Source organism: Chiloscyllium plagiosum, unplaced genomic scaffold (genome assembly GCF_037043375.1).
Source record: "Chiloscyllium plagiosum isolate Xiang-an unplaced genomic scaffold, Cpla_swu_hap1 HiC_scaffold_38, whole genome shotgun sequence".
NCBI lineage: Eukaryota > Metazoa > Chordata > Chondrichthyes > Orectolobiformes > Hemiscylliidae > Chiloscyllium > Chiloscyllium plagiosum.
Window position 1 is genome coordinate 62,338,853 of NW_028270176.1, and position 24,434 is coordinate 62,363,286.

The window sequence follows — 24,434 nt, forward strand, 5'->3', positions numbered from 1 at the left end:
TATGTAGCTTCAGAGCCAATGAGTTCTCTGGATTCCCAAAAATATTCATCGCAATGTATGTTTACTCTTTTGGTTTGATGCTGTCCCTGACTTGCCTTATCGCTCATGGCTGCCTGGTCCTCCCATGTGTATGAGGAGGGTGTGCCAAGCAGGCTAAGTTAAAAGGTAGGGAGGAGGGACTTGGGGGCGGGGCGTTGGGAATGCGAGAGGTGGAAGGAGGTTAAGGTGAGGGTGATAGGTCGGAGAGGGGGTGGGGGCGGAGAGGTCGGAAAGAAGATTGCAGGTCAAGGAGGCAGTGCTGAGTCTGAGGGTTGGGATTGAGATAAGGTGGGGTGAGGGGAAATGAGGAAGCTGGAGAAATCTGTATTCATACCTTGTGGTTGGAGGACTCCTAGGCGGAAGATGAGTCAGAATTTTTCTCTCCAATAATATGATAGACACTAGGTTTGGAAAGAACTCAACAGGCCAATATATTTAATTCCTGATAGAAAGGGATTAACTGAAATAAATTGGGACACCACAAGCAAGATCTATAACACACATCCTGATAAGAATGAGAGTCAGAAGTCGGAAATCCCAGAAAAGGCGGAACTTTGAGAGAAGGGGAACATATCACTTCAGATGAGGATCAAATAATGTTTTAATGCTTTATAAATGTTACACATCATGTGCACCATTTTTCGTTAACTGTGCCTCCGTTGTTCATTCAGAATGTGTTGGACACATATGAACAATCCTCCTTATCTGAACACACCCTGATTAAACAGTGTATATAAAATCATTTTTCCTCCATTTCAAACTCGCCTGTTGCTCGTGCTAGCAGGATGCATGAACACCAACTGGCCACCAAAAGACATGACCCACTTAAACTAGTTTCCATACATGCAGACAAAGACGGACACCACCTTGACTGGGGCTACACACACATCCTAGGACAGGCAAAATAAAGACACACACGAAGGTTCTGAGAGGCATGGCAATCTAACTAGAAGAATATTAATAAACACAGCAATTTAGATCCTATCTACCTTCCCTTGAAAAAAGAACTGGAAATGACATCACCCACCTTAAGAAACCACAACCTATAAACAGAGAGGCAGGACATTCCACCAGTGTATCACTGGAGACTCTCACTGATGATGTTACCTAGCCATGGTGACGAATCATCTGAAAACAAACCATCAAGCCCAGATACATATAAATTGTTATTTTTCTTCTAATAGTGGAATTTGGGACTTCTCTGTCACTCATATTTTAACAGATTACGACACGAGGTGAGTTTTTCTGGGTGTGTGGTTTTAATTAACAGAGGGGTGCGACATCGACATCATAACAGTTTGAGGGCTTGTTGTATGGGAGTTGGACAGATTTGGGGTACAAAACGTCCCAGCAGACTCCATCACTTGACAGTTAAGTAAAACAGTTGAGAAATTCATTTAATTTTGTTTCCTTGTGGTTGGTTAAATTAAAAGAAATGGCTTTTAACATTGCTAAAGAGGTTCTGGGGATTGAAGATGATTCCCAAGTTTGCCAAGAATGTTTCGAAAGACAGAGGAAGGGCATACTTTTAGAATTAACAAATAGATTAGAATTGGGTTTCACCAAGGACAAAAGGAAAGCTGAAATTGTAATGGAATTAGTCAAGCACTTTGATGTATCAGACAAACAGGCAACTGCAGTCGAGTGAGAAAAACGTAAATTGTAAATATGGCAACTGGAGTTAGAACATAAAGAAAGAGACAGAAAGCGTGAGAGAGATAAAAAAGTAAGAGAAAGAGACGAAAAATAAAGAGAGAGAATTTCAAATTCAGAATTTGGTAATTAGGTAAGAAAGTTAAATTGGCAAGATGAAGATGAAGGAGGACGTAGAGATGTATACAACAATGTTAATACATTGCCATATTTCGGTGAGAAACATGTCAAAACCTTTTTATTACATTGTTAATATTGGCTCGGCAGATGGTGTGTCCAGTGAACTTGTGGGTAACACTCGTTCAGACTAAGCTGGTGGGCACAACCAGCAGATAAGGAGTCAAGAGATTATGCAGATGTCGAACAGGCCATTTTGAGTGCTTATGAATTGGTACGAGAAAGCATATAGACAGAGCTTCAGAAATATAGAGACGGAACGAGGTCAGAATTATGTTGAGTTTGAAAAGTTAAATACATTCATTTTGATATATGGGTGTGCGCCTTAAAAATGGGGCTCGAAGGGAGATTATTCTGTTGGAGATGTTTAAAGACTCACTTCCAGAGATGTTAAGAATTGATGTGAATGAACAGAAAGTTCAAGAAGTGAGAAACGCGGCACAAATGGCAGGTAAATATGCAGTGGTGCATGAGATGAAATTTAGCTTCTGGGAGGATTTTCTTCCTGTGAAGGATAGAAATTGGGAGAAGGGGAGATCCTACGCTACAAGACATAGAGTAAATCACAGTGGCAATAGTTTACTACAGGTGAAAAAAGAAGCCCAAGGGATTTGAAAGGTGGTGAACGATCTCAGGTGTTCTCACTATAACGGAGTGGAACACATAAAATTACAGTGCCGATGGTTTAAGAAGGGCCCTGGGAATAGGTGTTTTCACTGCAGTAAGCTGGGACACACAGTGCTGGGCATTGAAGGAAGTCACTTTGGGAAAACATGTGGTAAAAGAGGTTAAGCCAATGACATAAGTGAAACCGGTTAAAGAGACCCCAAGTGGAGCCGAGGAGCTGCAGGAGAGTGTACATCCGAGGCAGGGGCTGGGTATGGAGGCAGTGCCTGATCTCTATAAAGAATTCGCCTTTGTGGATAAAGTTTACTCAGAAAGGTGGGGGAGTGGGGAGAGCGAGGTGTGGATAAGAAATTATAATTTTGTGAGATACAGGATCTGCTCAGTCTCTAACAGTTGAGAAGTGAGGCGCCGGAAAAGGACAACAGATCGGGGACCATTCGAAGAGTCGAACAATCGACATATCAGGCATAAACACATCGTCAGGAATATGGTAGGGGGACAAGAGGGCTGAAACATAAATAGGCCAGTAGGAGCTGGGCTGGCCGGAGGGTCACTGGGAAGGTGATCTGATGATGTCGTTGTGAGTGATAGTGATATGTCGGAGTGGAGGGTGGAGTCGATACGTGGGAAGGAAGATGGAAAGTTGGGACAGTTCATGAGGGCGGTGCTCATTTGAACAATTGGAATAGTGATGAGTTTGGGGTGGGGAGATTTGGAATTTGGTGAAGTAAAAGTTGATGCTGTATATTTTGAGGTTTCCAGCTGTACTACCACCTATCCACTTCACCCTCCTCTCTGACCTAATACCGTCACACCCCACCTGCATCTACCTATCACCATCCAAACTACCTCCCACCCAGCTCCATCCCCAATCTCTTATTTATTTCTCAGCTTCTTTCCCCATTCCTTGCCCCCACTTTCCTGATGAAGGGTTTGTACCTGAAGCGTCAACTCTCTAGCCCCTCGGATGCTGTCTGAACTGCTGTGCTTTTCCAGCCACACAGTTTTCAGACTGCATCTGCAAGTCCTGTCAGAATTGCTTGAATGATTGGGATAAAGGTGTCCAATTAAATTGCTTGCCATCGGAGATGCCCCAAATAAATCTACTCTGTTTACTTCATTTGAGTTAATGTTCGTACATGAAGTCAGATGTCCTTTGAAATTAATTAAATATTAATTGACGAGACCGAAATCGGAGATCTCACACTTGGATTATGTTTTCGAGGTGAGGGAGAGATTAGATGGAGTAGGTGAGTTAGCTAAACAGCACCTGAAGAGGACACAGCATAGAGTGAAGCAGGTGGCAGGTAAAAACTCTGAAAATTTTTCGATTTCCCGTGGGGATGGCGTATTAGTATTGCCACCAGTGGTAGAAAATCCCTTCAAAGCCAGGTTTACTCGCCCCTTTCAAATTAAAAAATGTTGAGTCAGTTAACCTATCTGGTAAAGATACCAGATATGACAAAAACGTTATCGTGTATGTCATGTGAATGAATAATGCTCCAGCCACATTTAAGACTCAGGAACAGAGTTGTGGCCATATGAACAAATTATGCAGTTATTCTGTATGATGTAGTGATCTTTAACAAGTGATTGAAAGCTCACATGTGACAGTTGGCAGAGCATGTTGAACGATTACAAGAAGCAAACTTGTTAATAACTTAAAGAAAACAAAATGCACGAAGGCAGAGGTGACGTTGTTGGGACATTACATTGGACATGGAAGGTTGACCCCTTGGAACATAAAGACGAAGGGCTTTGCGGAATTTCCACGACCATCCTCGAAGAAAGAGGTGCTTCTATTTTTGGAACTGAGTGGATTCTATCGGAAGTTTGTTCCAAACTTCAGCAGCGTATTGGCACCACTGATGGATTTACTAAAGAGATCACAGACTTGTGGTGGACAGAACAATGCCGGGAGGCATTTGAGAACTTTAAAGCAGGGATAATCACCGCACCAGTTTTAGCTGCACCAAATATTTTGAAACCCTTTGAAAATTGTGTTTGATGCTCGGGATATAAGGGTCGGAGATGTATTGATACAGAAAGATGGTGATAGAATTGAATGGCCAGTTGGCTACTTGTTGACAAAACTCAATATCCACCAAAAAAAAAACCAAAATCTCCATTACTGAAAAAAGAATGATTGAGTTTCTTATTGCCCTAAGAATATTTTAATGTTTATATGACAAATAAATTGTCGGAGTTGGTTGTGGACAATAACAACAATCTTCCCGCATTTTTAAGACTAGTTAAAGCCAAAATATGAGACTATTTCATTGGAGTCTTTTGTTACCGGCTTTAAACCTTCAAAATGTACATGCTGTGGGTTCTAAAAATGTGATAGCAGATGTGTTATCGCGAATTTAAAGGAAAAGGTTTAGATAAAGTTTGACTTAATCCAGTGTTATATACGTGTACAGAATTGATATGAATGGTACAACTTAGATTAATGACTTTTGTATTTCATAATAATGAAATTAAGAATTAAAGGAAAAGAAATGAAGCCATCTTTTTATAATGATGGTTCATTTTATTTCTGAAGGGGGGAGGTGTTAGGAAGCCGAAAGCATGTCTGGTCACTTTAAGACAGAACGGGTTTTGCTGAATAGATACCAGCTAAAGGTCAGGCTGTTCCACATGTCACCATTAGCTGGGAAATGGATACCTGAGTTTTGGTTGCTGTTTTGTCAAATACAACTAAAGAGTTTAAATATCGCTTAGCAGACCAGTAGCCAACGAAATTTCGATATTATTGTTTGGACACCTGGAAAGTATGAGATTTACTAAAATATGGGAAGTATATAAACACAGGATTTTGAACACTAGAGGGAGAGTCACTGCCATCCAATAGCAGAGTAACTGCTGTAGAGCAGGAGCGCTAACTGGCCATCTCAAACACTCTCTATCAAAGATATATGTTCATGTCAAACCTACTTGCAGTAAAAAAAAACATGACCCAGGGAGATCAGCAGCTGGAAGAGTGAACACAGCGGGGAAGATGGAGACTGCGTGGTACTGAGATTATAATGTTTAATATGTGGATTGTTGAAATAGCATACTTTTGTAGAGTTGGAGTCAGATACTACGTAATTAAGAAAAGAGGGGCTTGCATTTGTGAATAGTTGTTGTTTAGTGTTCACTATTAAAGTTAAGAATCTAACTTTTTAATTTTTGTTTAAATGGTGGAGTGTAGGAGATCTGTGCCAGTAATATTTTACCAGAATACGAGGTCAGGCGAGCCTTTCTGATTGTTTGGTTTTAATTAACAGAAGGGTTTGACTCCACCTTGTAAATGTCGATCCACGCTAACCCCATTTCCCTGCAGCTGGCCCATATCCTTCCAGTCCTTTCCTACACACATATTTATCCAAATGGTTTTGAAATGTTGCTAATGTACCCCCTTCAACTACATCTGCTGGCAGCTCATCCACGTACCAGCCCTCTGTGTAAAGAAGTGGCCCCTCAGGTTCCCTTTTATTCCTTCCCCTTTAACCTTAAACTGATCAGATCTCGTCCTCGATTCTCGACACCTTAGAAAACACTGAGAAAGCATTCACCCTATCCATACCCCTGATGATCTTATACAGCTCTATAATGTCCCCCCTCAGTCTCCTACACTCTAAAGAAAAGGTCCTAGCTTGTCTAATCTCTCCCTATAACTCAGACCATTGGGTCCTGGCAAAGTCCTTGTAAATTTCTTCTGCACTCTTTCTAATTTCATAACATCCTCCCTATAACAAAGTGAAAAACACTGAACACAATACTCCAAGTGCGGCCTTACCAAAGTCCTGTGTAACCACAACATAAATTCCCAACTTCTATACTTAATATCCTGCCTGATGAAGGCCAATGTGCCAAAAGCCTTCTTCACTGCCCTGTCTACCTGTGACTCCACTCTCAGGGAACCTTGCACCTTAACGCCAAGGTCTCTTTGCCTACTACACCCCTTAAGACCCTCCCATGCATCATGAAACTTCCAGCTTGATTTGAGATTCCAAAATGCAAGACCTCACACATCTATATTAAATTCCATTTACCATTTCTCGGCCCACTTGCCCACCTGATTAAGGTCCTGCTGCAATTTCTGATAAACTTCCTCACTGATCATGATATCACTTATTTTAATGTCATCTGCCAACTTACTAATCGTGCTTTGTACATTCTCAACCAAATCATAGATTACAAACAGCTATGGACCCAGCCTCCAGTCTGACCATCATCCTTCCACTAAACCTTCTGCTTCCTACCAACAAGCCAACTGTGTATCCAATTGGCCAAATCCCCCAGCATTCCACGTGATGGAACCTTCCAGACCAGCCTGCCATGTGGAAACTTATCAAAGGCCTTACTAAAATCCCCAGAGACTACGTTTACGCTCTGCCCTTATCAACCTTCCTCGTCACTTCACAAAAGGACTCTAATACATTTGGGAAGCATGATCTTCCACTCACAAGTCTATGCTGACTGCTCTGAATCAAACCCTGTGTAAGTAATGGGTGCAGTCAATGGTATGCTGCCCTTTATTGCATGATGATTCGAGTACATAAGTAAAGCCATCTTCCTGCAGTTGTGGAGCCTTTTTGAGAGAGCATGAGGGGCACTCTGTACAGTTTTGATCTCCTTTGTAAGGAATGATCTCCTGAACACAGACACGGGTGATGGTAAAATGAGGATAGAGTGAAGAAGCTGAGTGTTTAATCTGTAGAGCTGTGAGAGATGAAGAAATGGTGATGCTGAAACACGAGGAGTGGCAGTGATCACTTAGTTCCAAAAGAGACATTGACAGGGTGAGAAATTCCATACTTTACCGAGGATTGATTTGTGTTTTGTTGAGATGTGTACCTCAGCACAGGGAAACACTTTATTTGTGAGCAGTGGAGGCAGATCATAGTAAGCATGGCCAGGCAGATCATAGGGTGGAAATAGATTTGGACAGAGTAAGGCATACAGGTTACACTGAACAGGACGTGCACGCGACAAGATCAACATGAATAATATCATCATTATTTGAACTTAGAGAGTCCATTCATCAGTCTAACGTGACTTTCCTAATAGTCTATATGCCTTAATTAACTCTCCCCATGTCATTGTGCAGTCGGCGTGTGAACCCGCACTGAATGCCATGTTGTTCACAATCCCCAACTGCAGCCACAATACCTTTCATCTGAATCAGGTAGACATTCCCACCAGCTTCCGCCCTGCATAGAGAACACCAGGCTGTTTTCTTGGAGATGAAAGATTACTTCTTGAGACTTCACACAAGACATATGGCTTCCCTCCTCACCACTACAAAACCACGTTAAAGTCCCACGTGTGTACCATAAGCAACGGAGCCAGGAGGAACAACGTGGAGCAGTCTGTCTGTGCAGCTCTGGTCCACATTTTCATTATGTTAGAGCATCAATCTGGAGACAGTGAGGACTGCCGATGCTGGAGATCAGAGTAGAGAGTCGATTGCTAGAAAAGCACAGCAGGTCAGGCTGCATCCAATAAGCAGGGGAATCGACGTTTCGGGAATAAGACATGCATCAGGAATCAGCATCAATTACCTCATTCTGTCCTCGTGTAAGTGCATTGAGATGGGAATGGCCTCCTCCTGTTCCTGTGAAGTGACTAAAGGGACTGATTAGCTTCTTCCTCGTCCGATTGGACAGGGCCAAGGGCCTGACTGGTTACCCCTGTTTGGCAGCATGATGTGCTGACTAGTGTGATGGTGCTGCAGCTTTAAGAGGATATTTTGTCCGGGTTTCTTTTAAGACAGAGATTGAATGATCGTTACCAAGATGGCTAGTTAAGACCACTTGCATGAACAGCTAGCGAGGCCTTAGGTTTATTTTAATGCAGCCTGAATGGGTGTGGCCAGCTCGCACAAATTAGAATCACTGGGTTTTGGTTTCTCAGTAACATCAAAAACTATAGGGGTCTCTCGACAGAGTTGGAAGCTTCAGGGAAAGTCTCCTGGGTGCTACTGTCTCTGAATTTTCTCTTGATGCTGTTTTCAATTCCTGAATTTTCCTTTTTGCCAAGGGCTGTGTTTATGGGAATTTCCATGTGGACTAGATAATTTGTAATCGCTCCTAGATCTATTATTCTCTTAAGTTGTCCAATAGAATTACGTTACTCAAAATACCTCTTTCTTTGGGTATATTTAATCTTTTGTGTTTAAATAAATGGCGTTTTGCTTCCCACCGAATAGTTCGACCAGTCACATTGCATCTGGAACAGACACTTTACATTTCCTTTAAAATAAGAAAACATTAGAGTCTAGGCTACTGCCTTCAAATATTTTCAATTTTCTGTGGTGTGGTCCATCACACTAGACTCCTTCTCTTCCTGAGTAATAGGCTGGCAGCACTGAGTGGGCTGTCCCTGTTCTTATCCAATAGTGTCAATGTGCTGAATGGTTTCCTAATATTCCTGTGAAACCAGCGTTAGGTGCTGAATGAACTCTTGTTTTACTGTGGCAATGTGCAGTGTCAGGCAGTGCTGTTACCTGAATGTTACGGACCCTTTAACAGCACACTCCTCAATGGAGTCTGGGTATTGCTGCTCGTGGACACAGACCAGTTCAGGAGCTGACGGGGAATAAAATGTTCTGAACATTGTAGAATCTTCAGTGACCATTCTCACTTCTGATCATATGGTGTGGAGGGTGGAGGCGGGGAGGAATTGATGAAGCAGCTGAAGATGTTTGTGAAGAGAAAGATACCCTGAGGATCTCCTACAGAGGTGACCCAGGACTGAGATGATTAACATCTTCCATTGTGCCATGTTTGACAGCAAACACTGGAGAGGTTACTCTGATTCTCATTAAGTCCAGTTTTGTTAAGCTCCTTGATGTCAACAGAAGGCAACCACTGCCTTGATATCAGGGTCAGTCATTTTTACCTGAACCCTTGAGGCAACCTCTTTTGTTCACATCAATAGGCCATGATATATCGGAGCAGCAAGTGTTTTCTTCAAACATAGAGTATCGAATGTCAGGATTTCTCTTTTCAAGAATGTTCGGGGAGCTAGATGACTGAAAGTATTTGAAGAGGAGGTAGATGGATATTCATCTGTCAGAAAGGTGAGGGCGATAAAGATTTGGGCATTAAAGAGGATTTGAGACCAAGTGCAGATCAGCCACGATCTTCGTGAAGGGCAAGGCAGGCTTGGGGGGTGGGGGGTGGTGGTGAACTACCTGCTCCTGCTTCTGATGTTCTCACATTCTGTTATGGGAAAGTTAGTGGGTGTTATTTTCATGAATGTTCTGTTATAGAATGTTGCTGTCAGGAGGCCAGAGGATTTTGTGAACCATCTCTGGGTGAGGTATTCTCAGTGAATCTGGGTCTACAACATGACCAACAAATGAAGCACAAGTTGCAGAGAGGGGAAGCTCTGTGAAGAGAGATGAGGGGACTCTTTCACACCAGTGCCTGGATTTTCCAATTACATTTCCCAAATCACTTCAAAGCGTGTGTGACAGTCTTGAGAGGCTGAATGGTCTCCTTTGTTTCTGTGCACCAGATTATATGAGTAAGTGGAGAAAGTGAGGTCTGCAGATGCTGGAGATCAGAGATGGAAATGTGTTGCTGGAAAAGCGCAGCAGGTCAGGCAGCATCTAGGGAACAGGAGAATCGACGTTTCGGGCAGATTCCTGAAGAAGGCCTAATGCCCGAAACGTCGATTCTCCTGTTCCCTGGATGCTGCCTGACCTGCTGCGCTTTTCCAGCAACACATTTCCATATATGAGTAAGTGGCCTACAACTGTTCCTGTCTAGCAGGTATGAGGGACAGGATGGAACACAGAAACGTGGGACTGAGGAGCAGGAGTGGGTCATTAGATACTTTGAGCCTTCTCCACCAGGCACGAAGATTGTGGCTGATCAGGTTGGGGTCTAAGCCCCAATTTCCTGTCTGCCTCCCATTATGCATGACTCACTTCTCTGTCAAATATTTACCTCATGCAGATTTCATTCAATGTGAACATAGAGGCACGATAAACGTCCAGTGAAGAGAATTCCGACTTGAAAGGTCCTTTCAGAATTTTTCATCATCCCTCTTATAGTATCAGAGAGTCATGCAGAACGGAAACAGACCCGTTAGTCCAATCTGTTCACTCCGGTCAGATATCAAATCTGATCTAATTGCATTTGCCAGCATTTGGCCAATATCCCTCCTCTTTCAGATACTTTTTAAACATGCGATTGTAACCGCCTTCAGCACTTTCTCTGACTGCACTTTCTGTACACACACCACTTTCTGTGTGAAACATTTACCTTTAGGACCCTTCTAAATCAATCGCCCTCTCCCCTTCAACTTATGCTCTCTTGTTCTGGACTCCCCTATCCTGGGGAGCAGAACGTGGCTGTTCAGAATATCCACTCCCCAGATGTTTTTATAAACCTGTATAATGTCACCCCTCAACCTCTGACACTCCAGGGGGAAACATCTCAGCCTAATAAAACTCTCCCGCCAGCTCAAACCTCCAGTCCTGGAACATCTGTGTAAGTCATTTCTGCAGAAAACCGAGTTGTATGCAGTATTCTTAAAGTGGCCTCACCAACATCCTGTACAGATGTAACATGCCACCACAACTCCTATACTCAATGCTCTGACTGATTAAAGCAAATGTGCCAAATGCGTTCAGCACTACTCTGTCCACCTGCGACTTCACTTTCAAGGAACAATGCACCTGCAGCCCTATGTCCCTTTGTTCCACAACACGCCCCAGGACCTTACCATTAAGTGTATAATTTCTGCCCTGATTTACCTTCCCAAAAAGCAAACCCTCGTAATTATCTAAATTAAACTTCATCTGTCACTCCTTACCCCTTTTCCCCATCTAATTGTGGTCTCGTTGTACTCTGAAATAATCTATTACACCACTTTCTGATGTAATCTGTAAACTTACTAACTATGGCCCCAATATTCACATCTAAACCCTTTAAATAAATGATGAAATGCAGTGACCTCGGTCCTGATTCTTACAGCACACTGCTGCTCACAAGCCTCCAGTCTGAAATATATCACTCTTCCTTCAAGCCAATTGTGACTAGCTTCTTCTGTATCCCATGTGACCGAAACTTACTAATCTGTCTACCAATCAGAATGAAATACTAGCTATGAAGACAGGCTGAGTAGGTTAGGTTTATTTTCACTAGAAAAAAGGAGATTGAGGGAGGATCTGATTGAGATTTACAAAATCATGAAGGGTATAGCCAGGGTGGATAGAGACAAGCTTTTTCCCAGGGTGAAGGATTCAGTAACGAGAGGTCATGTTTTCAAATTGAGAGGTGGACGGTTTAAGGGGGATACACGCGGTAAGTGCTTCACACAGAGGGTGGTGGGCGTTTGGAACACGTTGCTAGCAGAGGTATTAGAGGCAGGCACGGTAGATTCATTTAAAATGCGTCTGGACAGATGCATGAGTCGGTGGGGAGCAGAGGGATACAGAAGCTGAGGAATTGACCGACAGATTTAGACAGTACATTTGGATCGGCTCAGGCTTGGAGGGCGAAGGGCCTGTTCCTGGGCTGTAAATTTTCTTTGTTCTTTGTTCTTTAAATGAACACCTTGCTGAATTCCATATAGACAATAATCTACCAAACTGCCTTCATCAATCTTCTCTGTCACCTCTTCATAAAACTCAACCAAATTAATGAGACATGATTTCCCATGCAGAAAGCCACGTTGTCTACCCCGATCACCCCTTGCCTTCCCAAATGTATGTAAATGCTATCCCTCAGAATCCCCTCCATCAACTTACCCAGCACTAACATCAGGCTCACCGGTCTATAGTTGCCCGGCTTTTTTGGTAACTGTTTCCTTTTCTAGTCCCACTCCTCCACTCCTCACAAAAAATGGTAAATGCAATCAGGGTGGTGACATGGCCGATGGTATTGGTCTCAGATTGGGTCAGGGTCAGTTTTAGGAATAAGTCAGGCTAGTTTCTTTAATCTGCTAAAACAACATGTTTATGATCCAGAGCAATGTTACTCAAACTATGATGGAAAGGTGAATGGCAAACTGTTTGGGTATTGCAAATATATAATCAATATTTCCGTTTCTAAAAACGCTGACACACACACACACACACACACACACACACACACACACACACACACACACACACACACACACACACACACACACACACACACACACACACACACACACACACACACACACACACACACACACACACACACACACACACACACACACACACACACACACGAAATCTCTGCAATTTTAACTTGAAAGAACTTTGTCCAGATAATATTCGAACTCATGACATAAAAGAAAAATTGCGACATTGTCCAAAACGTTATTCTGTTTCTGAAGATATTGTACTCACACAGCTGCGAGCACTGGGATTTCATCCTGGGACAGTTGGATTTGGCTGAATTCCCTTTGCTTTAGGCAGTGAGTAGATTCCAATGAATTCTGGTCAAGGATTACCCAAAGGGTAGCACGGTGGTTAGCACTGCTGCCTCACAGCAGCAGGGACTTGGGTTCGATTCCAGCCTTGGGTGAATCTCTGCGTGGAGTTGGCACCTTCTCCCCTTGTTTGTGTGAGCGCCTAATGGGTGATCTAGTTTCCTATCACAGCTCAAACTGTGTAGGTTCGGTGGATTGGTCATGCTAAATTGTCTGTAGTGTTCAGGGATTTCTAGGTTAGGTGCAATAGTCATGGGTAAATATAGGGGAATGGGTTGGGAAGGTTTGTATGGACTTCTTAGGCTGAAGGGCCAGTTTCAACACTGCAGGGATTCTAAAAAAATAAGAATTGTAACGGTGACTGTAGCGTTTTATTTTAAGCTCGCACACATTGTTGTGATGAGGAACAATGAAGGAGAAAGAGTACAATAGGTCTTTCCTTCTCAGGCAGATTACATTTTCTCCCTCTCTGAGTTGAATCACACAGGAATGTCATCCTCTCCTAAACTGGACCATGTGAGGTCTCCTTGTACATTGTCCAAACTATGTCTCCATCACATTCATTGCTCCATGCAGGTGCATCATTGCTGTTGTCATATACAGAGCCATACCTTAGCAGAAAATGGTCTCGGTCGATTTGAAAGATGTTTGCGTGGCCCTGCGTCATTAAAAAATAAAATGTTTAATTTATTCAGAATACCTGTGTTAAAATGAATGCATTTTTTAAAGAAATACAGAAATTGCTGGAAAATCTCGGCAGGTCTGTCAGCATCTAGATGCCTTTCACATGCTGTAGCTGTACCAGCCTCCACCAATTCCTCTGGCAGCTCATTCCATACGCACACCACCCTCTGTGTGAAAAAGTGCCCTTTAGTCCTCATCAAAACCTTCTCCCTCTCGCTTTGAACCAATGCCCTCTAGTTTTGGATGCCCTTAACCTGGAGAAAAACCCTGACTACTCACCCTATCCATAACCGTTCTGATTTTATAAACCTTTACTGCTGCAAAATGTGACTCCAGTCAATACGAATAGCTGTACTTTCAGTCATCCTAGGCCTAAATTCTGAAATTCAATACTGACACCTCTTCCTTCTCTATCAAGTCACAATTCTAAATCTATTTTAATCAGTTTGTTCAGATGTATCACGAGATACATCTATGAGCTTTACACCTAGACCTTTGTGCCCGGAGATAGGGACTAGCATCAATCAGCAATACCCATAAAGCTGTAACAGTATTCTCCTGTGTGTTTGTTCATCAGCCTGTTCTGACATGCTGTGACATAACTCGACAACAGGCAGGACTTGAATCCAGGCCATCCATTCCAGAGCTAGGAACACTACCACGCAAGTTCAGGAAATTGGAATCAAATCCAAAGTTCTGGCTCAGAGGCAGGGACACAACCCACTACACTACCATACCTAGATTTGAGTCATATTTTAGTGCCCATTTTCAGCTCGGTGTGGATTTATTATAGTCAGATTACCATTACTGAATTACAATAAAAACTTTGTATTGTTAAACAAATGCAAGATATTTGCCTCAACGGTAGGATGTTGAGTGCACGTGCTGTGCCATTGAAATTACCAATGAACATCTTGAATCGCGATTATCGAAAGTCTGCAATATTAGGGAAATAAATCCTGCAGACACACTCTGCCCAATGAAGGGCCTCAAATAGATATTTATTACTGAACATCAAGACAAAGGAAGACCTTAATTTCCGATCCCAAAACACCGGTCACTATTACCCACCTCTAAGATGTGACTGCCTCTTTCTAACACCTTGAAATGATACCAGGTCGCTGATTACTGTCCAGCCTCTCCTCCCCACTGACTGTGTCTGCAATTTGTCCCTCCTCCCCCTAACCATACAAGGCAAACCAAGGTCAGGGACTTTGTGAAAATCAAGGCCGGATTGTACAGGCTTCCTGAAGAGAGATGGGCATTTTAAAATTGAAGTGGGAGGGTGAGATGGCAGTAATATCACACATTGAGCTGAGGGATGGCAGATGGAGTTTAGTTTGGATTAATGCGAGATATTGGATTTGGTAAATCAAACAAGAGTAGGATCTATACAATTAAAAGTAGTGTCTTTGGCAGTGTTGTAGGACAGTGACATATGCCGTCAGATATAATTCTTGATAATTTGCATCTCATACAGATAGTGTGGTTAAGAAGGTGTTTAACACACTTGTCTTCATAGGTCAGACCTTTGACTATCGGAATTGGGATGTCATGTTGTGGTTGTACAGGACATTGGTGAGTCCTCTTCTGGAATACTATGTCCAGTCTGGTCATCCTGCCCGCTCATTCCATAGGCACAACACCCTCTGAGTGAAAAATCTGCCCCGAAAGTCACTTTTAAATGCTTCTCCTCTCATCTCAAGCCTATGTCCTCTAGTTTTGGACTCACTGTACCCTGAACAAATACCTCGACTATTCACTTTGATATTATTAAGCTGGAGAGGGTTCAGAAGAGATTACCCTGGATGTTGCTGGGAATGGAGGGAGTGAGCGACAAGGAGAGGCTGGCCAGGCTGGGACTTTTTTCACTGGAGAGTATGAGATTAAAGGGTAACTTTACAGAGGTTTACAAAATCATGAGGGGTACAGATAAGCTGAAGGGCTGATGAATTTTCCCTCGAGTTGGAAATTCAAAACTGAGGGATATTTTAAGGTGCGAGGAAAAAGATTTACAAATGTCATGAGAGGTAATTATTTTAGACAGAATCTGGCTTGTGTGAAAAATGAACTTCCAGAGGAAGTGGTGAAAGCAGGGACAGTTACAACGTTTAAAGGGCATTTAGATCAGTACATGGATAAGACATCAGTTTGGATGGTGCTGTGAGCAGCTACCCTCTCCCTTCCCCTCTCTGAATGTATCCCTGTTGGTTTTCACCCTCTGCCAATGCCTGTGCAGTGGGGTAAAAACAATGACTGCAGATGCTGGAAACCAGATTCTGGATTAGTGGTGCTGGAAGAGCACAGCAGTTCAGGCAACGTCCAAGGAGCAGCGAAATCGACGTTTCGGGCAAAAGTCCTTCATCAGGAATAAAGGCAGTGAGCCTGAAGCGTGGAAAGATAAGCTAGAGGAGGGTGGGGGTGGGGAGAAAGTAAAATAGAGTACAATGGGTGAGTGGGGGAGGAGATGAAGGTGATAGGTCAGGGAGGAGAGGGTGGACTGGATAGGTGGAAAAGGAGATAGGCAGGAAGGACAAGTCCGGACAAGTCATGGGGACAGTGCTGAGCTGGAAGGTGAAACTCGGGTGAGGTGGGGAAGGGGAAATGAGGAAACTGTTGAAGTCCAAATTGATGCCCTGGGGTTGAAGTGTTCCGAGGCGGAAGATGAGGCGTTCTTCCTCCAGGCGTCTGGTGGTGAGGGAGCGGCGGTGAAAGAGGCCCAGGACCTCCACGTCCACGGCAGAGTGGGAGGGGAAGTTGAAATGTTGGACCACGGGGCAGTGTGGTTGATTGGTGCGGGTGTCCGGGAGATGTTCCCTAAAGCGCTCTGCTAGGAGGCGCCCAGTCTCCCCCATGTAGAGGAGACTGCATCGGGAGCAACGGATACAATAAATGATATTAGTGGATGTGTAAGTAAAACTTTAATGGATGTGGAAGGCTCCTTTAGGGTCTTGGATAGAGGTGAGGGAGGAGGTGTGCCTGTGCAGTGACGTGTGGAGGCCAGCAGAGGGTAGCACTGCATCGCTTTAAGCATCACAGAGACTGCCAGACCTGCCCCACACAAAGACACAGATACACACACGGGAATGGTTCGGACACGGCTTGAAACTCATCTGGCAACTGAAATGAAACATAAAGAAATGCTCAATTCGCCTTGTAAACTGTTAAAATATGAGTGGCAGAGAACTCCCAAATTCCACTGTTTAAATAAAACATCAATTTATTTTTTCACTCTGAAAGTAAACATTTTATATCAACTATTCACAACTCTGGGACCTCCCCCCCCTCCCCCCCCCTCTTTCTCTTAACTGCTTATTACCCAACTCTAGCTCTATAGCAATATACTGTTTCTGGGTCTGCCATCCTCTCGTATCACAGGAGCTTGTAAGCTCTCAGTTCAGAACAGCATTCACCCTCTATTAAAGGTACAGTACACACGTTCAACTTCATCACATTATAGCCTGATGAATACAGATAAATGGAGTCTGTCCGGATTTCTCTTGCTCTGTGGTTTGTCAATATTGCATCGACTCTGTCTCGTATGTGTCAGGAGTTTTGCTGCTCTATTGACAGCATGTCATTATTCAACTCTGTCCATGGGAATATAGCAGTTTTTCACTTGCTCACACTAGTGAGTGGGGCAGGATTTAAGTTGCTTCATGGGGACTGTGATGCTATGACAATCTCAATGTTTGTAGATGGCACCGAACCTGGAAGAACTCTGAAGTCTATGGAGGACAGTGTGGAACTAGAACAGGACAATCACACACTAATGTAGTGTTCGGGTGTAAGGCAGATGGGGATCAGTGCAGAGCAGTGTGAGGTGATGCACTTTGGTAGGAAAGACAATAAAAGACGGCTTAAAACAGGCTGTACCATTATAAAGGGGGTGTAGGAGCAGAGGGTCCTGGGTGTATATGACTACAGATTGTTGAAGATGTCAAGAGAAGTCGGGAGGGAAGTTCCTATCACAGATTAGTTTCAGTATCTGAGCTGTTTACAGGGGGAGGTGTAGGAGGGCGTCTCGGTGCTCCCTTCCTGGGAGGTGGTGGTGACGATGTGTTGTGAGCCCGCCCTCCTGCCCACGGAGACCACGGGGATTCCATTTGTACCAGCTCGACACAAAATGGACATGGCATCAGGGCCACGGCTTCTACGTTGTGCCGGGAGGAAACAGAGCTGCCGGTGGGTTTAAAGTGAGAATTGCCCTTCACTGAACATTTCTCCTTACTCGGTCGGTGGGACGTGGATGTTTCAGAATCTCAACACGAGGTGTCCCGGTCCTCTCTGGCTTGTACCAGGGTCCTCCCCACATGGCGGGGGGGGGGGGGGGGTGGAGGGGGGTGATGGAACGGATATCGGGCACTCCACCACCCGGCTTGGCCCTTTCTGTCCTATTCCAGGCTGTTTCTCATGGAATGGGAGAAAGGGAGCGAGGGAGTGAGGGTGGGAGTGGGTGGCCATGCTGTTTGTGTTAGTGTCGGTAGGGGACGGGGACATGGTGAGATTCCGGAGGGAGTCAGTCCACAGTGTTGTATTTATGCGGTGCCATTAGTGTGGGGGGTAAAGTGGAGGGGGTGACAGAGAGAGAGAGAGAGAGAGAGAGAGAGGGGGAAGGTAGGGAGGAGGGACATGGTGAGGTGTCCGGAGGGAGTCAGTCCACAGTGTTGCATCCATGCAGTGTTATGAGTGTGGGGGGTGCAGTGGAGGGAAGGAGAGGGAGGGAGGGAGAGGTAGAGGGTGGAGAGAGAAGGAGTGAGAGTGGGGAGAGAGAGAAGGTGCTGCATGCAGTTTAATGAGATGAGTTTGGTGAGATAACACCAGGAAACTAGCTCAACCTCGTGCAGACTATCCCTCTATCACACTCAATGAAAATGGCACTGAAACAGTTTTTTGTTAGATTCAGCCCAACGAGTCATAGATTCTGTTGAAACGAATTCCAGTTACGAAGATGCTTATCTGACCTCACACCAATATCCCTTTTTTCCCATCTTTCCTGGGAGACTGGCTCATGTTACAGGATGCTATCAAGGTGTCTACATTTCAGCATTCTGCAACATGGGAACACCTCCTTCCATGACACCTTCTCTCAGTCTCGCCCTTTCTGAAAAGTTCCCAAATCCCTCCCATGTGATGATATTTAACCTGATTCCCCCGCTACCTCTCTCTGGCAGTGAGTTTCACACCCACAGCTCCCTCCTTGTCTTGGTACAATGGAGGTATGGAGCTGTAAATGGGTGGGAGCTGTACATCATGGAACTTCCAGCACGGGCTGCAAGTTTCTCCGGGCGGGCAGTGATCCAACAAAGTGTTACTGAGCAATGCACTGGGGTAGGCTACACAGCTCTACATTCTGGGAGGGTAACTGCTCCAGGTTTACAGATCTATGCACTGGGGTGGGGTACACAGTCCTGCATGCAGGAAGGGAAACTGCTCCTGGTTTACAGATCAATGCGCTGGGGTAGTGTACAGTCCCCCTACATGTTGGGAGGGTAACTGCTCCTGGGTTACAGATCAATGCACTGCTGTTTTCTGCATAGCACCCCGTGCTGGACAGATATCTCGTCTGGGTTTATAGGTCAATGCACTGAACTGATCTGTGCGTTTGAAGTTAAGTGCTATGACATGATCTGTGCAGTGTTTCAATCTGGACAGATTACTGGGTTGTTTTGCCCAGTGCAAAGGATGAATCTGCACACAGTGCTCCGCTCTTGCCAGATCACTGGATTGTATTGACCGGTGCAATGGATGAATCTGGACAGATTGCTGGGTTGGACTGAGCAGGACACTGACCTGGTCTACACCGTGTTCCACGTGAACAGATATCTCCTCTGGATTTACGGTATCTGGGCTGATTCTGTGAGGTGGGTTGACAATATGGTATATCTAACCATTTCAGCTGATCTGGCAATGCCTTTAGCTTCCATTCCTGTGATTGGACCCTCCGTCTCTCACCCCATTAATGTTACAGTGTGTCCAGGCACAGTACATCATGTTGGTGGGGTGGGTAGGGGGAAAGTTGATGGACAGGTCAAGGAGTTCCCCGGAACGTTCTGTCCCCGACATTCTGTAACTGACATTCCCCAGAACGTTCTGTCCCCAACATTCTATAACTGACATTCCCCGGAACGTTCTGTCCCCAACATTCTATAATTGACATTCCCCGGAACGTTCTGTCCCTGACATTCTATAACTGACATTTCCCGGAACGTTCTGTCCCTGACACTGATTGTGAACGGACGGACGTCAGTGAATTGAACAAACGATAAGATCCCGAGGGAAGAGATCCCGTTCCAGGGAGAAGGAGACACTGTTCCGAAGGCCCCTCAGGCAGTTAAAGGGGTGAATACGTTTTCCCTGCGTTTACATTTCTTCATGACACAGGATCGACCACAACTTAGACCAAAATACAGGAATTTCCAAACTCCGTTTGTCTTCAGGAAACTGGGAGAGAATCCTTCAGGACAGCAACGTTTCCACCCTCCGTATAAGGAACTGGGGAGGAGTAACCTGTGTCTGCTGTCGAGTGATCGAGTGTATGGGAATGTTCTCAAACCATCTGTCCTGATGGATGTGTCTCTGTGTGTTTGGGGAGGGAGAGTTTCTTGTGGTTTATGTCATATTTTTGTCAGTAATTCCGAACTTCCCATTTGTTATTCCAGCTCCAATTATATTAATACACCCCTGAATAAAGGGACACATTTGAAAATCTCACTGGGTCCCCGATCAAACGGGTCCCTTTGCCTCCAGGCTGATGGATAATGGGTTTGTTTTCCTTCCTCACAGTTAACGTAGTGACGATCTACGTCCTGCTTTATAAAGATTGTGGATTGTCTCCATGTGTCAGACGTTACCTGGGGGCCATGGCAGCGGCGGATCTCCTGGTCATTATCCTCGACCTGATACTGAGACACATTCCCATTGTTTATCGGGAACAGTTTTATTTCCTGAGGGACTCCGTCCCCGTGTGTAATATCCACGCCGTCCTGCTTTATGCAGCCACTGACTGCTCTGTCTGGTTCACCATCACTTTCACCTTTGACCGGTTTGTGGCCATTTGTTGCCAGAAGCTGAAAAGTAAATATTGCAGTGAGAAAACGGCGGCTGTGGTTCTGGGAGCAGTGACTGTGCTGAGCTGTTTAAAGAACATTTCCTGGTATTTTATGGTCACGGCTCGATATTGGCTGGTGAACGCTCCCTGGTTTTGTGAGGGAACAGAGGCTGTTGTATTCTCCAGTGTCTGGGTCACAATCGAGTTCCTCCACCACATTCTAACCCCGTGTGTCCCATTTCTCCTGATTCTGCTGCTCAATGTTCTCACCATCAGACACATTGTAGTGACCAGCAGAGCGCGCAGGAGACTCCGTGCTCACACCAATGGGGACGCTCAGTCTGACACTGAAATGAGAAACCGAAAAAAATCCATCATTTTACTGTTTGTGATCTCGGCCAATTTCATCCTGTTTTGGTCAACGTTCATGTTGTATTCTATATGGTTACGGATGTGGGATATTGGGTATAAGTCTGTGTATCTCGATGAGTTTGTGCAGGAATTGGGCTTCATGCTGCAACTCCTCAGTTGCTGCACAAACACCGCGATTTATGCCGTGACCCAGACTAAGTTCAGGCAGCAGCTGAAGAATGTGCTGAAATATACCTTCACCCAAATCCATCCATCCATCAAATTCCCTCATTAATCAATCCATCCGGGATTTTCTCATTTCAGTTCAGTGTTTCAGCGATGGAGCAGCCTGTCGCTATGGTAACAGTCTGAGGGTAGCGCTGGTTTGTCCATCCTTATCCCACAGGGGGGTTACAGGGAATCATTTCAATGTTTCGCACAACTCAGGGGCCGGTGAGAAAAGGCGCCATCCCACTGATTGTATCCATCACTCCCATTCGCAAAGAATAAAAATGTTGATTAAAGCGTGCCGAGCAGCAGAGTGTCTTTGTGTTGGAGAAGCTGAGCTGGAGAGAGACAGACTCAGCCCCAAGTCCTGGTCCTCAGGGAAGGGGAGGGCACCAGGCCCTGAGCTCAGGAGCTGGATTTAACTCCCTCTGTCCCCCATTGCAACCTGGCTTCCCTATTTCATCTCCCCCACTCTTTCTACTCAATTCTCTCCCTCTCTCTCACCACCCCTCCTCTTCACACTCCCTCGTTCCCCCTCTCTCACACGCCCCCAACTCCGGTTTCTCCACCTGCCTCCACTCTTCCCTGTCCCCTCACCCTCACTCTGTCCTGCCGTCACTGCCTCCCTCCAGCAATTCCATCTCTACCCCATTTTCCCCTCCTCCTACCTCCCACATCTCATACCCCAAACGTAGCCTCACGACCAACGCCCCCCCCCCCCCCCCCCCGCCCCATCCCCAGTCTCTGGGTAAGAGGGAGAGGGAAAGACCAGGGAGACAGAGTGTGTCTGAGAACGAGGGAGGGAGGGACAGGAGGGAGTGAGATTTGGTCAGAGGGAAACAGAGTAGGATTGGGAGAGAGAGTTACTGATTGAGGGGGGTCGAAATTGAGAGAAGGTGGAGAGAGAGATTGAAGGAACGGAGGGAGAGAGAGGGGAAAAGGGAGAGATAGGGTGAGAGGGGGAGGGCGAGAGGGGGATGCAGAGAGAGGGGAGGGCAAGAGGGGAGAGAGAGGGGGAGCAAAGGTGGGATAGGGTGAGAGAGGGGATGGCAAGAGAGGGGAGGGAGGAAGGGGAGGGCGAGAGAGGGGGAGGGCAAGAGAGGGGAGGGCGAGACAGGGGAGGAAGAAGAGGGACAGGGGAGAGAGGGAGGTACAGTGCGAGAGAGGGGAGGGCAAGGGAGATATAGGGCAAGAGGGAGGAGGGACGGAGGGGAGGAAGCGAGGGAGGGGGAGGGCGAGAGGGGGAGAGGGCGAGGTGGTGGGAGGGCGAGAGGAAGGGAGAAGGCGAGGGGAGGAGGGGTGGAGGGCGAGAGAGGGTTGGGAGGGATGGGGAAGGAGAGACGGAGGTGGAGGGAGAGAGAGGGGAAGTAAACACGGGGAGGGCGAGAGGACGGGTGAGGGAGGTGAGGGCGACAGAGTAGAGAGTGAGGGAGAGTGTGAGAGAGGGGTGGGGAGAGAGAGGGAGGGTGAGAGAGGGTAGGGCGAGAGACTGTAGGGCGAGATAGGGGAAGGCCAGAGATGGGAGGGCGAGAAGGAGGGAAAGGGTGAGAGAGACGAGGGGAAGAGTGGGGGGTGGGCGAGAGAGGGGGAGTGCGAGACAGGGGGAGGGCAAAAAATGGGATTGCGACAGAGGGAGGGATGGAGGTGAAGGCAAGAGGGGGGAGAAAGTGATATAGGGGAGGGAGGGAGGTGGGAGGGCGATAGAGGGTAGGAGAGAGAGGGGTGTGCGAGAGAGGGGACAGGACGAGAGGGGGAGAAAGGGAGGGGATGCCAATAGAGAGGGAGAGGGTGAGAGAGGGGAGGGCAAGAGAGGGAGGAGGGCGAGAGAAGGGAATGAGCGAGGGGAGGATGAGAGGGAGGTAGAGGGCAAGAGAGGGGAGAGAGGAGGGCCAGAGAGAGTGGCAGGGTGAGAGAGAGGTGAGGGGAGAGAGGGGAGGGAGGACGGTGCGGACGAGAGGGAAAGAGAGGGTAAGAGAGGGGAAGGTGAGAGACCAGGGAGGCGAGAGTGATGAGGGCGAGAGAGGGGAGGGAAAAAGAGAGGGGGGGAGCGACAGAGGTGAGGGAGCAAGAGAGGGGAGGTAGCGAGAGAGGGGAGGGCGAGAGAGGGGGAGGTAGCGAGAGGGGAGGGTGAGGGGGAGGGCGAGAGAGAGGGGATTGAGCGAAAGAGGGGAGGGCGAGAGAGGGGAGCGCAAGAGAGGGGAAGGCGAGAGAGAGGAGGGCGAGAGAGGGGAGTGCGTGAGAGGGGAGGGCGAGAGAGGGGAGGGAGAGAGTGGGGAAGGCGAGATAGTGGAGGGCAAAAGAGAGGGGAGGGAGCGAGAGAGGGGAGGGCGAGGGGGAGTGCGAGAGAGGGGTGAGCGAGAAAGGGGAGGGCGAGAGGAGGGCGAGAGAGGGGAAGGCGAAAGAGAGAGGAGGGCGAGAGGGGGAGTGCGAGAGAGGGGTGGGCGAGAGAAAGGGGAAGGAGTGAAAGAGGGGAGGGCGAGAGAGGGAAGGGTGAAGGGGATAGCGAGAGAGGGGAGGGCGATTGCGGGTGGGCGAGAGAAAGAGGAGAGCAAGAAAGAGGGGAGGGAGCAAGTAAGGGGAGGGAGCGAGGGAGGGGAGGGAGAGACGGGGAAGGCGAGAGAGGAGGGCAAGAGAGAGGTGAGGATGCGAGAGAGGGGAGGGAGCGAGAGAGCGGAGGGCGAGAGGGGAGGGCGAGCGAGACGGGAGGGAGCGAAAGAGGGGAGGGCGAGAGAGGGGAGGGTGAATGGGAAGGCGAGAGAGGGGAGGGCCATTGGGGGTGGGCGGGAGAGAAGGGAGGGAGCAAGTGAGGGGAGGGAGCAAGAGAGGGAAGGGTGAGAGAGGGGAAGGCGAGAGAGTGGAGGGCAAGAGAGAGGGGTGCTAGCGCGAGAGGGGAGGGATCAATAGAGGGAAGGGTGGGAGGAGGGCGAGAGAGAGGTGGGTTAGAGAGATGAAAGGGAGCGAGAGAGGGGTGGGCGAGAGAGGGGATGGCGAGTGGGGAGGGCGTGAGAGTGGGAGGGCGAGAGATCGGCAGGAAAGAGAGCGGGAGAGAGAGAGGGGAGGGAGAGGAGAGAGAGAGGAGGCAGTGAGGGGAAGAGAGGGGGAGAGATAGATGGGAGAGTAAGTGAGTGAGAGGGAGGGCGGTAGAGAGGGTGAGGATAGAGAGTGGGGAGAGAGAGGGAGCGAGGGGAGCGAGAGA

General features: G+C 46.7%; 1 protein-coding gene across 1 annotated transcript; it reads left to right on the forward strand.

The window, feature by feature from the left end:
* Window positions 1-20,402: 20,402 nt before the first annotated feature.
* Window positions 20,403-21,305, forward strand: LOC148139549 (putative G protein-coupled receptor 139). The gene has a single exon (XM_087980804.1). The coding sequence runs from the start codon at window positions 20,472-20,474 to the stop codon at window positions 21,303-21,305; it is 834 nt and encodes a 277-aa protein (XP_087836930.1). The 5' UTR covers window positions 20,403-20,471.
* The last annotated feature ends 3,129 nt before the right edge of the window (window positions 21,306-24,434 follow it).

Bases quoted from the DNA above. Each gene is read 5' to 3' on its own strand.
- LOC148139549 (XM_087980804.1), top strand. From the start codon at position 20,472: ATGGCAGCGGCGGATCTCCTGGTCATTATCCTCGACCTGATACTGAGA.